We start from the raw sequence: 14,714 nt of genomic DNA on the forward strand, positions 1-14,714 counted from the left end.
GGCTAATGTTAATTGAAAGTTTAGTTGCTGCATAAAAGCCATGATGTATCCTTGATCTTTGTGCAAACCTCCCTTGACATCACTGGAAATCCTGGTGTGGACTGAGTGTAGTATGTTGTCCTAAAATGACACCTGGGCTCACAGACCATAGTTAAAAATGGAATTCAACTCTCTCAACAGGAAGACTTTGACGCTATATGGACTGTATAGCTGCTCTTTGTCCAACAGAGACTACTGTGGTATTAAACCGTGGTCAACCACTGATTCTAGTAACCTATTTCTTTTTAAAATAGTTTACTAGATGCTGTTTTTGTTAGCAGTTGATTGAAAATCTAAAAACGGTCCATTTCTTTTGCATATTTATTATCTTCATAATTACCAATATGAAAATTAAGAAGATACAGCTGTTACAGTTGTCTCTAAATAGATGTGTAAATGTCATGTCTCATTGAAGTGAAAATGAAGTATCCAATTATGGTAAAATAATATGCTGAATTGTTCAGATTGCTATGGCAAGCAGGACAAGGCCTTGATCACAGAGCCAGATCATCAGTCACCATCTACTCTTTTCCTGAGACACATCGAATAAGTCAGATAATTATTTAAACCATTTCAGGTCACCAATAATACAGTTCCATGCTTCAGCAGGAGGGCATGCTAGGGTTTCAAACAGGGCCAAACCCTGAATCAAATGCCCGTGTACTCAGGTGCAGGAAAGACATCCAATGATTCAGACCACAGAGTCTACTTCTGTTCATGACCCCATGGAACTCTAACAATAAACAGATTTACATTATAGTGTTAAACTGAATGACAGAATGGGCCAGATCCTGGGCCCTGCCTAAATTCTCATTGCATTGCTCTAGAGGTCTAAAAGGGATTTCAAGCTGGCTCGGACAGGCAGCTGAGGATTGCCCCAACAGAATTCTTGGCTGGCATGAAGCTGGTATAGCCCGCCTTACATCACCCATGGACTTCATTGACTTCAGTGGGACTATTTACATACTTAAATTAAGCACATCCTTAAGTACCTGGCTGAATCAGGGCCTTAAAGCGATGCTTAGGTATCAGTCTAGGCTATGCCTGGGGGTCAGGACCAGGAAAATAGATTGCTTAGAGCAGGGGCGGGCCACATCGGGTTTTGGAAATTGTATGGTGGGACAGTTAGGGGAGGCTGTGCCTCCCCAAACAGCCAGGTGTGGCCTGGCCCCTTCCCCTCCCACCCCCGGGACTCCTGCCCCATCCAACCCCCCGCTCTCTGTCTCCTGACGGCCCCCAGAACCCCCGCACCTGACTGCCCCCCGCCGCCCCCTCCAAACCCCCCTCCTTCCTGACTGACCCTCCGGGACCCCTACCCCCATTCAACCCCCCTGTTCCCCGCCCTCTAACCACCCCGACCCTTATCCACACTGCCAGCCCCTGACCACCACCACCACCCCCCCCCCCCGAACTCCCCTGCCCTCTTTACCCCCCAGCTCCCTGCCCCCTTGCCGCACTGCCTGGAGCACTGGTGGCTGGTGGCACTACAGCCATGCCACCAGCTGGAGCCAGCCACACACCGCGCAGCACAGAGCACCAGGTCAGGCCAGGCTCTGCAGCTGCGCTGCCCCAGGAGCCCGCAGCCCCATCACCGCAGTGAGCTGAGGCTGCGGGGGAAGGGGAACACCGGGGGCTAGCCTTCCGGGCCAGGAGCTCAGGGGCCGGGCAGGAAGGAGGGTCCCGTGGCCCGGATGTGGCCCACGGGCCATAGTTTGCCCACCTCTGGCTTAGAGCCATCTTCACCTCCTCCCACCATTGAGCCCAGCTGAGATTCTTGGCCACTGTGCCTACATGCTGCTGTTAATGTACTGGCGCTGATTTGTTTGTTAGCCTAACGCTACCTTTATTATTTGAGTTATGCATATTTCTAAGGCAGGTACCCATCCTTCTAGTGTCTGGGTGCTAAATACTACTAAAAATCCACAGTGTGCACCCATTCATTTTTAGTTTCATAGTAAAATGGTTTTTATCAATTATTCTTTTTCCCCCACACCAATACTGTTCTACTTCGGTAAGAATAATTAAAAGAATCCCACTATTATTACCTTCCAGTTGGGATCTTTTTATCATAATAGCTTTACTGTTCCCCTTTATTAATAACAATATTATTATTAAATATTACAGATTTGAATGAATTTGTGTACTGATTTTGGACACTGGTGTCTTTTTTTTCTTTCACGTTTGCTAATTTTTCTTTTTCTTTTTTTTTATAGGAGTTAAAATCACATCGACTGTTCAAGTGCTAAAGCTTATTAAGCAGGCTGGCGACAGAGTTTTAGTGTTCTATGAAAGGCCTGTTGGTTATAATCAGCATGGTGCAGCACTGCAGGATGGTTTTGGACAGTTCGAAGACCCTGCTTTTCTGGCACACCCTGAAGAGGAACAAGCTAGTGTTTCAACAGATGCTGATAACAAAGAACTGGATTCAGAATTTGAAGATTTAGCTTGTGAGATAAAGTCACCTGATTTCAAAGAAGAGATGCCAACAACTCAGAGTCCCAAACGTTCTGTAGTAACATTTGCTACTAAACCACTTGGAACAATATCTCCAATTCTAAATCGCAAGCTACATTTAGGAAATTATCAGACAACTTTAAAAACACAACCAAAAGATGGAGTCAAACTGGTCGTGCCCAAAAGTTCCGAGGGTCAGGACACATCACAGCAATCAGTTAGACCACCTCAGGGGAGCAGTACTAAACCTCCTGTCCCACCTAGGCCACAAATTAAACTTACTTTGCCTTCTAGTGAAACTCAAAATCTGTTAGAAACAGGAGACATATCTTCTGAAAAACCAGAGAGGCCTCCTCCACCTGCAAACAATGGAGATAAATGCACAGAAAAGGTAACAAAAAATAATGATCAAGTGGAAGACCCAGTGATATCAAAACCAACAGTAACAAAACCAGAAATAGTAAAAGATACAACTTCAGAAAATTCACGTAGTTCTAAGGAAAGTGGAGATGACCATCATTCATGGGAATCACCAGAAATTCCTTATCGCAATCGACAAGGTCGATGGGCAAGGATAAGGGCATCCTCCTGTATATTTGAAGTGGAAGGATACCATAAGTACCTTAATATTGCACTTTGGTGCAGAGACCCTTTCAAAATGGGTGGTCTTATCTGTTTAGGACACATAAGTATAAAACTTGAAGAAATTGCTTTAGATTGTATAGCTACATCATCCATGGAATACCTTAGAACACTTAGATTAAACGCCCCTGCGCCGAAAGCAGCAGTCACTAGAACTGCTTTGCGCAATTTGACAGTGCGTAAGGGATTCAATGAAAAGTTTTGCTATGGCGATATAACGTTACACTTTAAATACCTAAAAGAAGGGGAACCAGAAGACTCAAGTTTTCTGCTGGAGAAAGAAAAGGAATATAATTTGGTAGAAGAAGTTCATGCACTTCAGAAAGAGGATCCTTATCTGGGACAAATGATTTTTACAGAAAACAAGCATAATTTTCAAGATACTCAGTTCCAGAATCCCACCTGGTGTGACTACTGCAAAAAGAAGGTTTGGACTAAAGCAGCTTCCCAGTGCATGCTCTGTGCTTATGTTTGTCATAAAAAATGTCAAGAAAAATGTCTAACTGAAACCCCATTTTGTGTAGGAGCTGAAAGGAGACTTGACCGAATTATGGGAAGTTATAGGATGGAGGGGCAGGAAGCTCCTCAAGCTGTATCCTCTCGTGTTGATTCAGAATCTAAATCTGTGAACAAAACCACAGGTTTAACAAGACATATCATCAACACAAGTACCCGTTTGTTAAATCTTCGTCAAGTCCCTAAAGCTCGCCTTGTTGAGCCAGGGATGGACATTGTAGAACCTTCACCAAAGCACACTCCAAACACTTCAGATAATGAAAGCAGTGACACTGAAATTTGCAGTACAAATAGTCCCTCAAAACGTGCAGCTAGCACAGGGATAAAGTTAGCAAAAAAGGAGGGAGGACTAGATGACAATGTCTTCGTTGCAGTAAAAGAAATTGGCCGTGATCTCTATAAAAGCTTGCCTACAGAGGAAAGGTTCCAGAAATTAGAGTTCATGTTGGATAAGCTGCAGAATGAAATAGACCAAGAATTGGAAAATAATAATTCACTCATTCAAGAAGAAAAAGAGACAAGTGATGCAAGGAAAAAAGCACTAATTTCTGCTGCATTGGCTAAATCAGGTGAAAGACTGCAAGCCCTTACACTGCTTATGATCCACTACAGAGCAGGCATTGAGGATATAGAATCTTTGGAAAATACACCTTTAGACCAGCAATCCAGGAAAATGACTAAATATGCAGAAGACTCTAGTACTACAGAAGAAATGGATCATGAAGAGGTCAGTGTGACAGAGGCCCCAACATTCAACAGCATATCAGAAGAACCGCTTGATACTCCTCATTCAGTTGACTGATAGTTGCATATTTGGCTTTCGGAAGAATGGATTGAAAAGAATACTTTGCACTTAATAAAAAAAAAAAATCAGATAAGTCAAAATTTAATTAAACACTGGTACAATGTACATGACCTGCTTCACCACAGTTATTTGCCTGTGTAAGAGTAAGGTTAGCAGAGGTATTTTTCCAGCTACAGTACCACCATTTTTTTAAACTGGCTGGTTCAAGTTGTGTTAAAACTACATTTTTGGGTTTATACTGGGAGTTTATTTTTAATAATTTATTTTTAACTTTTTTCAAATTATGTAAGCTAACATTTCATGTTAATGTATATGTGGTGTCCTTTGTGCATTATTGACCTTTTTTGTTTTTGAATTAGTGATTTGAACAGGAAATTGTCAGGATTTTTGAAATGTTTGATTTCCATTATATGATGAAAACGTTTGCGAGCTTGCTGCATGCCTAAACTGATGACAACACAGCAATCACTGAGGGACCAGGTTTTGAAATTTTGATCACGTTGCATTGATTTATGTCTTCTGAATAGTTGTATATTTTTTGCCAAATGTATCATGAAAACAAACACTGTGGCTTTTATTTTGTCTGTTTATAATAACTGTCCAGTAAAGGTGGTATTACATATCAAGTTGCTTGCTTTCTATACTTTTGTTAAACACAGATAACTTTTGAAAAGTTGTGGCTAATCCGATATATAGTAATGCTGTACCAAACAAAATATTTTCTCCTTAGACCTTTGGGATATTAAACCCTGTTTGAATATAATACATAAGTATGTACCAATACTGTTTAGTAATTTTATTGGACTAGTCCCGCAAAAGTAGCAATATTATTTTTATTAAGATAAAAATAGCTGGCAGCCTTATAGAATATAATCACATTTTTAAATGTTATAACATTTTAACCTATTAAAGGAAAATTGCAGTTCTAAAATGTGGATTCTTAGAATTAGCATTACCACTCTCCTTGCAAAGGCATGCAAGGATGTTTAAGATTTCAAAAGGTTTAAGATTTATTTTGCCACCCACAGATTCTAAGTGCAAAATAAATTTCATATTTAAACAGAATCACTATATGCTACATGTCTCAACACTTCTGGTGTCACCATGCATTACAGAACTGCATTCAGCCACTCAACCAGAAGAAACAGTCTGAGCAAAAAGACCATCTTATTCAGCAAAGTATAACATCTTTGCACTGGATCAAAACAAATAAGTCCAGTAGAGGTGAGGAGGAATTTGGCCAGTACTTTTTGAAAAGAACCATCTGGTCTTGTGTTGGGTGAAGTTTTGGATTCTAGCATCGTCTGGCTAAGTATGATATTCCTATTGATTTATTATAAATGTATCTGAGGCTCCATCTTGTATATGGAGATAGACCATATATTGTTTTCATCTTTCTTTTAGGTACTGTATTGTATCATGGATTGTAGCAAATAGGCCTTTGTGCAAACAACAGTGAAGCTAATACAGTTACATTGTTTTTTGTTTTATGTTTTTTAATGGTTTTAATTGGCAGGCAGAAACTAACATAGTATTCTGTTCAATTTATGTCTCAATTTATTTTGTGATAGACAAAAACAAAAAACAATAGTTTTAGCAGGAAAAACCTATTTGTACTTTTAAGTAAAATCATTTACTTGCACTCATGCAACTACTCACCCTTTTTTTTTTGTGAAGTTTTCGGGCACCTGATGATTATTTAGCTGATGTGTGGAAAACACTGTCCATGCTCAAATAGGCATGTATTACACTTTTTAAAATTCTGCTTCAGAATAAAATCCTTTTAATGACTAAAATAGTTGTTTACCCATCTACCTGATTAAAATGCATATTATGTCTTCCACATTTTATTTTTGAGTAGCTCACCATTGGTGATGATCTGGACTAAATCTTCGTCAGTGTTAGCTCATTATGGATTACCATAAGAGCTTTCAGGTATATCCAAGTACATCATTAAACTCTGCCAGGCATGAAGTAGCTGCAGAAATAACATAAATTTTGTTTTTTCACAAAAACATATTCAATATTTTAAATTCTATAATTGTGTAATACAATGGATATGAAAAGCTGGATATCATTTTCTTCATATAACAGTGCTAATTATGATTGTAAAACAAAAAATGTAGTGCAATATTTTTAAATATGTCGAATGGGGAGGGGAAATAGTTGTATTTGAGTGATAAGGAAAACATAAAAATCTTATCTGGCATTAATTACAATAAACACTGACTTTTGAGGAAAAGCTGTAATACTACATTCCTAATGTAATCTTTGCTTTCCTGTAAATAGCTGAAAATAAAGAATACCACAGAAAATGAGAATATATTTGATTTAGTGATATGTAGCTAGGTGGCAGCTACACATAGTTACAGAAACTCTGCCTGATGATTTTGTTGGCTATGATTTTATCATGAGAACAAGCTTTAATAAAATAGTTTTGCTAAATTATCAGTTACTTCTTTGCACTGTTAAACTACTGCAATGCAATATTTAAAAATATTACTATTTAAGGTATGATAATTTAGAAAGCACACTACCTTTGGGGGGGAAGAGAATATATGTTTATAGAAAAGTAAAATTACTGATTGCTGTGTAAGCCTTTAATGCATTCTCTGTATTTAGCATATGCATTTTTATTACACTCAGCACAATTTAAAAAGTATGGAAGTTTTTAAAAAACATTGGGCCAAATAAATAGATGGTGTAACTATGAGTGTTTGCAGAGTGCCTAGAATAGCAGGACTCACATCCTTGATTAAGACTTCTGGGCACTGTACAAATACTGCTACTTCTAATGATGGTAATAAAGACTGTCAATGGAGTTACACCAGGGAACAATCTGACTCACTCTGTTTAAGAATAATTCTGATCTATCCTATATTTTTTCTTCCTTGTGCTTTATTTTTTTATTCCCTGTAACATTTTTTAAAAAAATAGAATCCTTGCAGTTTACTAACTCACTTGATCTGTTCCTCCTGCCAATTCCCTATCTGTATTCTCCTACAATGTGTACTTTGTCATAAATAGACATCTGTAACTACAGGAGGAGGAGGAGTAGCAAAGCACGTAACCTATTAAGCAGCAAATATTTTTTAGGGGAAATAGGGATAGAAAAATACACTAAATGACAGCAGCAGAATTATTCCTAAACAGAATGTTTTTCAAAGTTTCCCATGTGGTTAAAGGTAAATATAATTACAGCCATGCCGTACCATTGGGTTGTTAATACTGATTTTAGATGAAATCCACCTGTTCCTCCATGGCCACAGAAGACCCAAAGTACAGCAGAATTTTCATGGTTCTATTGCATGGATTTGGGATGGGCGGTGGGAGAAGGAAGGGAGAGAGGTCATACAGGGGGTCTCCACTGTGCCCATTGTCTCCATGGTATGTGGGTGTGTTGGGGGCAGAGTGATAGGGCACAGCCAGCTCGGCTATGATATGTTTGGATACGCTGACTAGAAACCCCACAGTGAGGGGATACATAGAGCCACAGTCCACTTGTTCTGCACTCTGCCCGTCGCTTGAAGAGGACTGAGCTGACCCCCTGAATCTCTCCTCAAGGGTCTCTCTCACAAAGCTCATTTACTTGGGATTTGTGTAACAATGTGAATGTCTCCCTTAATTTTCATTTTAAAACAAATTCTTAATTGATCAAGAAAAATGCAAAAATAAATCCAGTGAACAGGACATTCTACCTTTTTCTTGATAGGGCCTTCTAAATGTAGCAACTTATGTTATCTAAATATGAACATAAAAAATTCACTGATTAATGCAATTGGTGATTGCACTTCATCCAGATGAATATACGGTATGCTAATTAAAATTTAAATGTTAGTATTATAGATCCAACTTCAGGGCAATAAATTCCACTGAACAATTGATATCAACCAGAGATGTTCACAAAAACATAAAGTAAAAGACTTACTGACATTTGATTGTTTTTTTTAAATTGATCTACAAATTTGTATGATGTAAACATTTTAAGGCAGAGAATTGTTTGGAAACAAATTTCAAGGTCATGACAAATTCTAATAATCTATTTTACTGCCCTGTTACAGACTGAAAAATCCAAATCCCAAACACACGCAGTCATAATATGAAGACCACATTTCTCACTCATTTCACTCATCAAAACATGAATTTCATATGTACCATTACCTAGTCATGCAACTAGATTCATTGATAAATCTCACAGTTGAAGCTATTTTAAAAAAATGCTAAACTTAAAAATACAAACTGCTTCTATTAAAGAAAACTGTAGAAAGGATATTGCACTGCATGGCAGTTTTACATATAGTTGGTGTTGCAACCAATGCAGTGGACTGAAGGAGCTGTCGACAGACTTGCCAAATCTCAGTCTCTGTTGTATTAAAAATGTTTGTCTTCCAGATACTTTGTGGGGCATGGAAAGAATCATTTTCTTGTATTGTAAGAGTATTGGAAGCTACAGAAATGCTGTCAAACCTATTGCATCAATAAAATATAATAGAAGACAGCCACATGCAAAAGTAGTTACTAGCATAAGTCAGTTTTCAGACTCTGCTGTGATCCTTCATACTTTGTAATAAGTCGATTCCTGCTGTGGTGTGGTCTTATTACTATTTAGCATTTTACGTACATTTACTTACACATGTCCATTCAGGAATGAACAGTCTCCTGTATGCCTTGTAATCCCTTCTACATCTTTCTGCATTATTTATTAGAGCAGTTTACAAAAATTAAAATTTGAATCAAAAGTCATTTGTCAGATTGCTTCGGAGCTCATTTTACATTAGCAGGTTATACACAGGCCTCTTGTCTCCTGGTGTGGAAACGTTTAACCTGCCTGTTAGAAATCATAAATAGACTAGGTATGAGTTAAATGTTGCTTTCCTAGGAGAAAAGGAGTACTTATGCTCAAATAAATTTGTTAGTCTCTAAGGTGCCACAAGTACTCCTTTTCTTTTTGCGGATACAGACTAACATGGCTGCTCCTCTGAAACCTTTCCTAGGAGGTTGATCAATTCTGATTACCTTCTTTCCACTTCCTGGTGTGTGCAAACCATAACAGCACAGAAAATGGTGAGATAGTTACCGTATTGTGTTGCAATAAATCATGAATTTATTTCAGATTACTTTTTATTTATTTTATGTAGTCTTACTGCATAATTATCAACAAAGCAATACTTGAGATTTGATTCACAGCATTTCCATACTTTCTGACCATACTATATATGCTTTACAAAACCATATGTAAACACAGAGTATCTGCTTTAGTACATGAAACATCTGCTGATACATGAAAGAAGGCACATAAAGATTTTCATTTACAAACAAAAACTACATGTACACAACACTAGATAAAAACACTTCCGTTTTTTGTTGTGTTTACTTTAACAGTTTGATTTTTCTCAGTGCAGATAACTAGAGTGCCTAATGCAGTACTTTCATTGCATTAGATTTAGTCTCATCAAATAACTAGAGGTATTGATAATGAGCTATCTGTTACTTTTCCATTATTTTGGCTAAATTTATCATTTGACTTCATTTTCAAATAAAAGAAACAGACAAACAAAATTTCTAGAAGTGTAGGCAAATCAGTGTAAAATAGTTTTTAGTTAAAGCTACCGAAGTGGAGTCCTTTAAGAAAGATGTTAAATGTAAATACTGTGGTACTGCAATGATCTTAACTAATCATAAAAATCCTGAAACGAATGTGTAAGAAGTACCTGAAATAAAGTTGAGATGACAAAAATAAAACTTCTGAATATAAAAATTGTTAATGTCAAGGCTTCATGCTGCCCCTACTCTCTTGAAGGTACAATAGCCCACTTGTACATAAATAATTTTAGCAGGAGATATCAAATACTCTTCTATCCAGTTTTCCCAGCACCTAGAATATATGGTTAACTAAGACTACATTACAGGGCAAAAAAGTAATGGCAATGTTTTAACTTTGGTTTTGTTGTACATTTACATATCCTTGGCCAGATCCTCAGCTGGTGTAAATTGGCATAGCTGAACTGATTTCAGTGGAGCTACATCTGTATTTACATCAGCTGTAGTTTTAAAACCCAATTTCACTCTGATACAACTGTAATCCTCAAAGGGGGGAAAGGGGGAGCATACATGTGAGGACAAATTTTGACTCTTATCTTTTGTTTCTTTAGTTGACCTAGTGCTATTTTAGATTAATAGCCAACACCGGCCTCTCAATTCATCCCTATATATCCAAAGTGTGTTCCTGCCTTGAAATTTGCCCAGCGTTCCTTCACACATCAGATGGAAACCATAGTATCTCCTGTGTGAGAGCAAATATACAGTTTCTTCTAAAGCTAGTGACAATACCCTTTAGTGGATGAGCCAGCAAGAGTCACTGGAGTTAGAGCAGTACCCATCCTTCAGAAACACATTTTAACTCTTTTAGCAATACACTGATATGTCTGAAAACAATTTTTGTTTTTAAAAATAAAGTTTTATTTTCTTACCGTAAGGTCTCAGTATGCCATCAATTTTATGCAGAGCTCACCTTTGGAATCATCAGGGAAGCTCTGCAAAGAAACCAAAATTGATGGCACTGTATGACCCTGAGCTGAACAACTGGTAATAAAGTGCTGTCTTAATTCTAGACTTTATCTCTTGTGAATGTGCTTCAAAGAGCACAGTATATTTAAAAGAGCTGAGAGTTGGATAGGTTGTGTGTTCTTTGAACTTCCCTTTTTTTTAATCAGAGGAATAATTAATAGAAGCATTTTACTGTCAAGAACTCATTACCACTAATGAGTCCAAACTATGAAATCTTATGTCAGTGTCCATGAATAAGATTTAGAAAATTATAGTTTGGATTCAAATGTTTATACAGATTTAACTACACAGTTAATAAAAAATATACTGTATAATATTTAATAAAATTAAATACATAAAATAAAATTTTCAACACTATACAAACCCCTATAAAAGTTATTTTCTCTTTATAAGGCAGTTGGCAATCTACGTTATAACCATGGGAAATAAATAATATACCTTTGGTTTCTTTACTATTTCACCATTAAAAGTACAGTACACCTAAAACATATTTCTGTATGAGATGTTTCACAGGAAACACTGCATTGTGTACACCAAAATAATATGGCTTTTAATATTATTCATCACTTTCAGATTCTTCATCATCACCTATTGGATATGACTGGACGTTGTTCTGAGTATACATTTTTGTTTTAAGGGGACAGTTATGATCCATGAGTATTGCCTAAAAGAAAAAAGAGTAGGGGTATTAGCATATCTGTTAAACATTTTAATGATGTCTGCAGCTGCCTGTTTTTCACAAAAAGCCACACAACTTTAGCCACTGTTTTAGGGACTGATTCTTCTTTCATTAAAGTCAGTGGCAAAACCTTTGAGTTCAACTAGAGTAGGATCAAGCCCATAAAGAATATAGGTGAAAGCCTGACCCCACTGAAGTCAATGGCAAAACTTCTATATATAGGATTTCAGTGGGACCAGGATTTCACCCTGTGTCACTAAGATGTGAGTTATCTTTCCAGTATGTTACAGATAGTGAATTTACAGCTACATTTTGCATCATCATCTGTTAATAATCTGAATCACAAGAGGGCAGAATACCATTGCTTTAAGGAATGGTTCTATCCTGGGTCACTTGATTTCCCCACCACTTCTGACGCATCAAATCAATGTGAATAATCCACACTATGACTACTGTTCATAATATTACCAGTTACCTCCCTACACATGGAGAAAATTTTCCTTTCTGGTTTCAGAAACTAATTCAAACTTGTAGCATCTATTCTAGTCTTATACAGTGGATCAAATTCTGCTCTTAAGGTATGTCTACACTGCAATTAAATACCACAGCTGACCTGTCAGCTGACACAGGCCCATGGGGCTCAGGCTGGAACCCAAGCTCCATGACCTTGCAAGAGGGGAGGAACCCAGAGGCTGGGCTCAAGCTCAAATGTCTACACTTCAATTCTACAACCCCATGATCCTGAGTCAGCTGCCACAGGCCAGCCAGTGGGGGTTAATTGCAGTGTAGACATACCTTTAGTTACCAGTGAAACTGGTAGCCCAAATTAATCCCTGGAATATCCCAGTGTAAATTTTATTGACTGAAGTTGGGCCACTGTGAGTTGCAACTGTAATATCAGGCCTTGTCTGTGAGAACAGAGTTTGGTGGCCTGTTTATTTGTATTTAATGCTAACCTATAAAAATCCAGTTATTGCAATGCAAGGCCAGCCCACTACAAACCATTGACATGATATTCTATTGATAGACTATGGTTTTTATTAATCATGCAAAGTTAATAAGGTAGGATATCGGCTTTCTGTCCTCTTCATCAAAACTGAAAGCAGAGCAGTGCCAGATCAGTAACATGCAACAAGTTACTTAGAGAACAGTGAACTATGCAGTTATAATTTGAATTATGGTAGCACTTATAGGACCCAATCAAGGTTGGGCCCCTCATGAGGTGCTGTATTAATGTCTGATTGAAGAACTTAAACATCATAGGTGTAATCCGGGCCTCATTGAAGTCCATGACAAAACTCCCCTTGACTGCAATAGGGTTAGGATTTCACTCCATAGAATTGCAAAATAGCAATCTGCACACAAGACTTTAAGGCCTTTGAGGGTAAGGGACCCTGTATTTTTACATCAGTATAGTTGTGTGAGGATTACTCCAACCCAAAATTGGCCTTTTGCCCTTAACAAGACAGCTAACAGTAAGCTGGTTGTCTTCACAGTGGGACTTTTTTTTTTTTTTAAAGCTCACCTGTAGCACAGGCAGATGGAAACTGGCTTTGAGCACTCATGCATGAACAGTGTTTTCTACTTGTCTACTGTTCTTGCCACAGGAAAACGAAATGGTCCAATCAATGATGCTGTGCTTGACCTATGGTTTCACTGCAGCTACTTACTGACAAGAGAGTAATATAATTTCTGAAGAAAAAGGTGCAGTTGTCTAACTGCTTATATACAAAAGATTCCTAAATATATTGCAAGAGAGTTAAATTCAAATTAGTGTCAAGGCTTATCTTTTTGGTTTGTCTTGTTGTCCCTGAGATTTTTTTTAAACTGCATTTTGGGAAGACTTTGTATATCAAACTAGAGCAATATAGCTATAAGAATTTCTTGCCTACATACAATATTAAAAGGTCCCTCAGTTTAGTTAGAAATTACACAGTATATATATTTTTAAAAGGTACAGTGAATGTTTCTTTGCTCCCAAAAATAGTTCTGTTTTTTCTTGAGTTTCCTGGTTGCTGGTTATAGGCCATTCACAGGTCAGTCTGCTAGTTACATGTGTACTCGGGGTCATGATGAGTTCACAAAAGCAGAACTAAATGCCAACCCCCCCCCCTTCTATTGAATTCTAGTGGAATGCCACAAGTTATAATGCATGATGGGTAGTTTTACTAATGGTGATGGAGTAGCTACATTTTCCATTTCATTCTGAGTGCTTCAAATATCCGAACTTGAATGGGAAAAAATGGTGTCATTCCATATATCTTCATCAGTCTTGGATTTTTCATCCATTAAAATCTGCTCCTTACTGCTTTACCAAATAGATCAGTGGAGAAGAGTAAAGGGGAAAAAGGACCAGAGAGAAGGAAAGTGCTGCTTGTGCATGTTATGCTTGAATTCCGTTTTCATTTTCCTTTAATGTGGTTTAATCAGTTTAATGTGGCAACTGAACTAAAAAAATGTATCACCTATCCTGGCTTGCATGAAGAATGTAATTTTATGGGATGAAAAATCAAGGTTTTATAAAAACAAAACCATCTGTAAGTTTAAATACATGAACCTAAAACTACCGACAAGGGCAATTGCCCCCCATTGTTCTATAACTACCCTAGTGGAGACAATCCTCATGGATACGCTCCAGCAATTAAGCTTTGGCTGTTTTCTGAGCTGAATCACTTTCACCAAGTATACGTTTTTCTCCAAACTGCATACTTCCCTGGCTTATTCTTCCTTCCTCAGGCCACTTTTTGGGAACCCCAGGTGTTTGTTTTGGTTTTTTTTCATAGCTGCAACTAGGCTCTCCTGCTCTTGAAGTGCCTGAATTTTCTCTTCTTGGCTGGCTCTCTTTTTGATAGGAAATGTCCCTCTTATGTTTCCTCTCACCAAATCTTCTACTGCCTTTCAAACAGATTTTCCAAGAAACAAGCATCTTCATGTAACAAAGACTGAAACAAAGCTATAGAGCTTTGCCAGTTTGTATCTCTGGCAAACAACAGTAGTTCTTAGTTATTTCTC

General features: G+C 37.7%; 2 protein-coding genes across 5 annotated transcripts in view; one reads left to right on the top strand and one right to left on the bottom strand.

Annotated features, from left to right (window-relative positions):
• The window catches only part of PDZD8 (PDZ domain containing 8), a 148,331-nt gene extending 141,177 nt beyond the window's left edge, over positions 1–7,154 (top strand). For both annotated transcript variants that reach the window (XM_073354247.1, XM_073354248.1), the window contains one exon: positions 2,253–7,154. In XM_073354247.1, coding sequence (XP_073210348.1) covers positions 2,253–4,453 — 2,201 coding nt within the window. In that variant the 3' untranslated portion in view covers positions 4,454–7,154. The remainder of the gene's footprint in view (positions 1–2,252) is intronic.
• A 1,695-nt stretch (positions 7,155–8,849) lies between these two features.
• Positions 8,850–14,714, bottom strand: part of SLC18A2 (solute carrier family 18 member A2) — a 52,712-nt gene continuing 46,847 nt past the window's right edge. For 2 of the 3 annotated variants that reach the window (XM_073354250.1, XM_073354249.1), the window contains one exon: positions 11,174–11,687. In XM_073354250.1, coding sequence (XP_073210351.1) covers positions 11,580–11,687 — 108 coding nt within the window. In that variant the 3' untranslated portion in view covers positions 11,174–11,579. Of the gene's footprint in view, positions 10,990–11,173; positions 11,688–14,714 lie in introns of those variants that run through there. The other variant, XM_073354251.1, reaches the window with a different exon arrangement.

The sequence above is a fragment of the Lepidochelys kempii genome, chromosome 7 (assembly GCF_965140265.1).
Source record: "Lepidochelys kempii isolate rLepKem1 chromosome 7, rLepKem1.hap2, whole genome shotgun sequence".
NCBI lineage: Eukaryota > Metazoa > Chordata > Testudines > Cheloniidae > Lepidochelys > Lepidochelys kempii.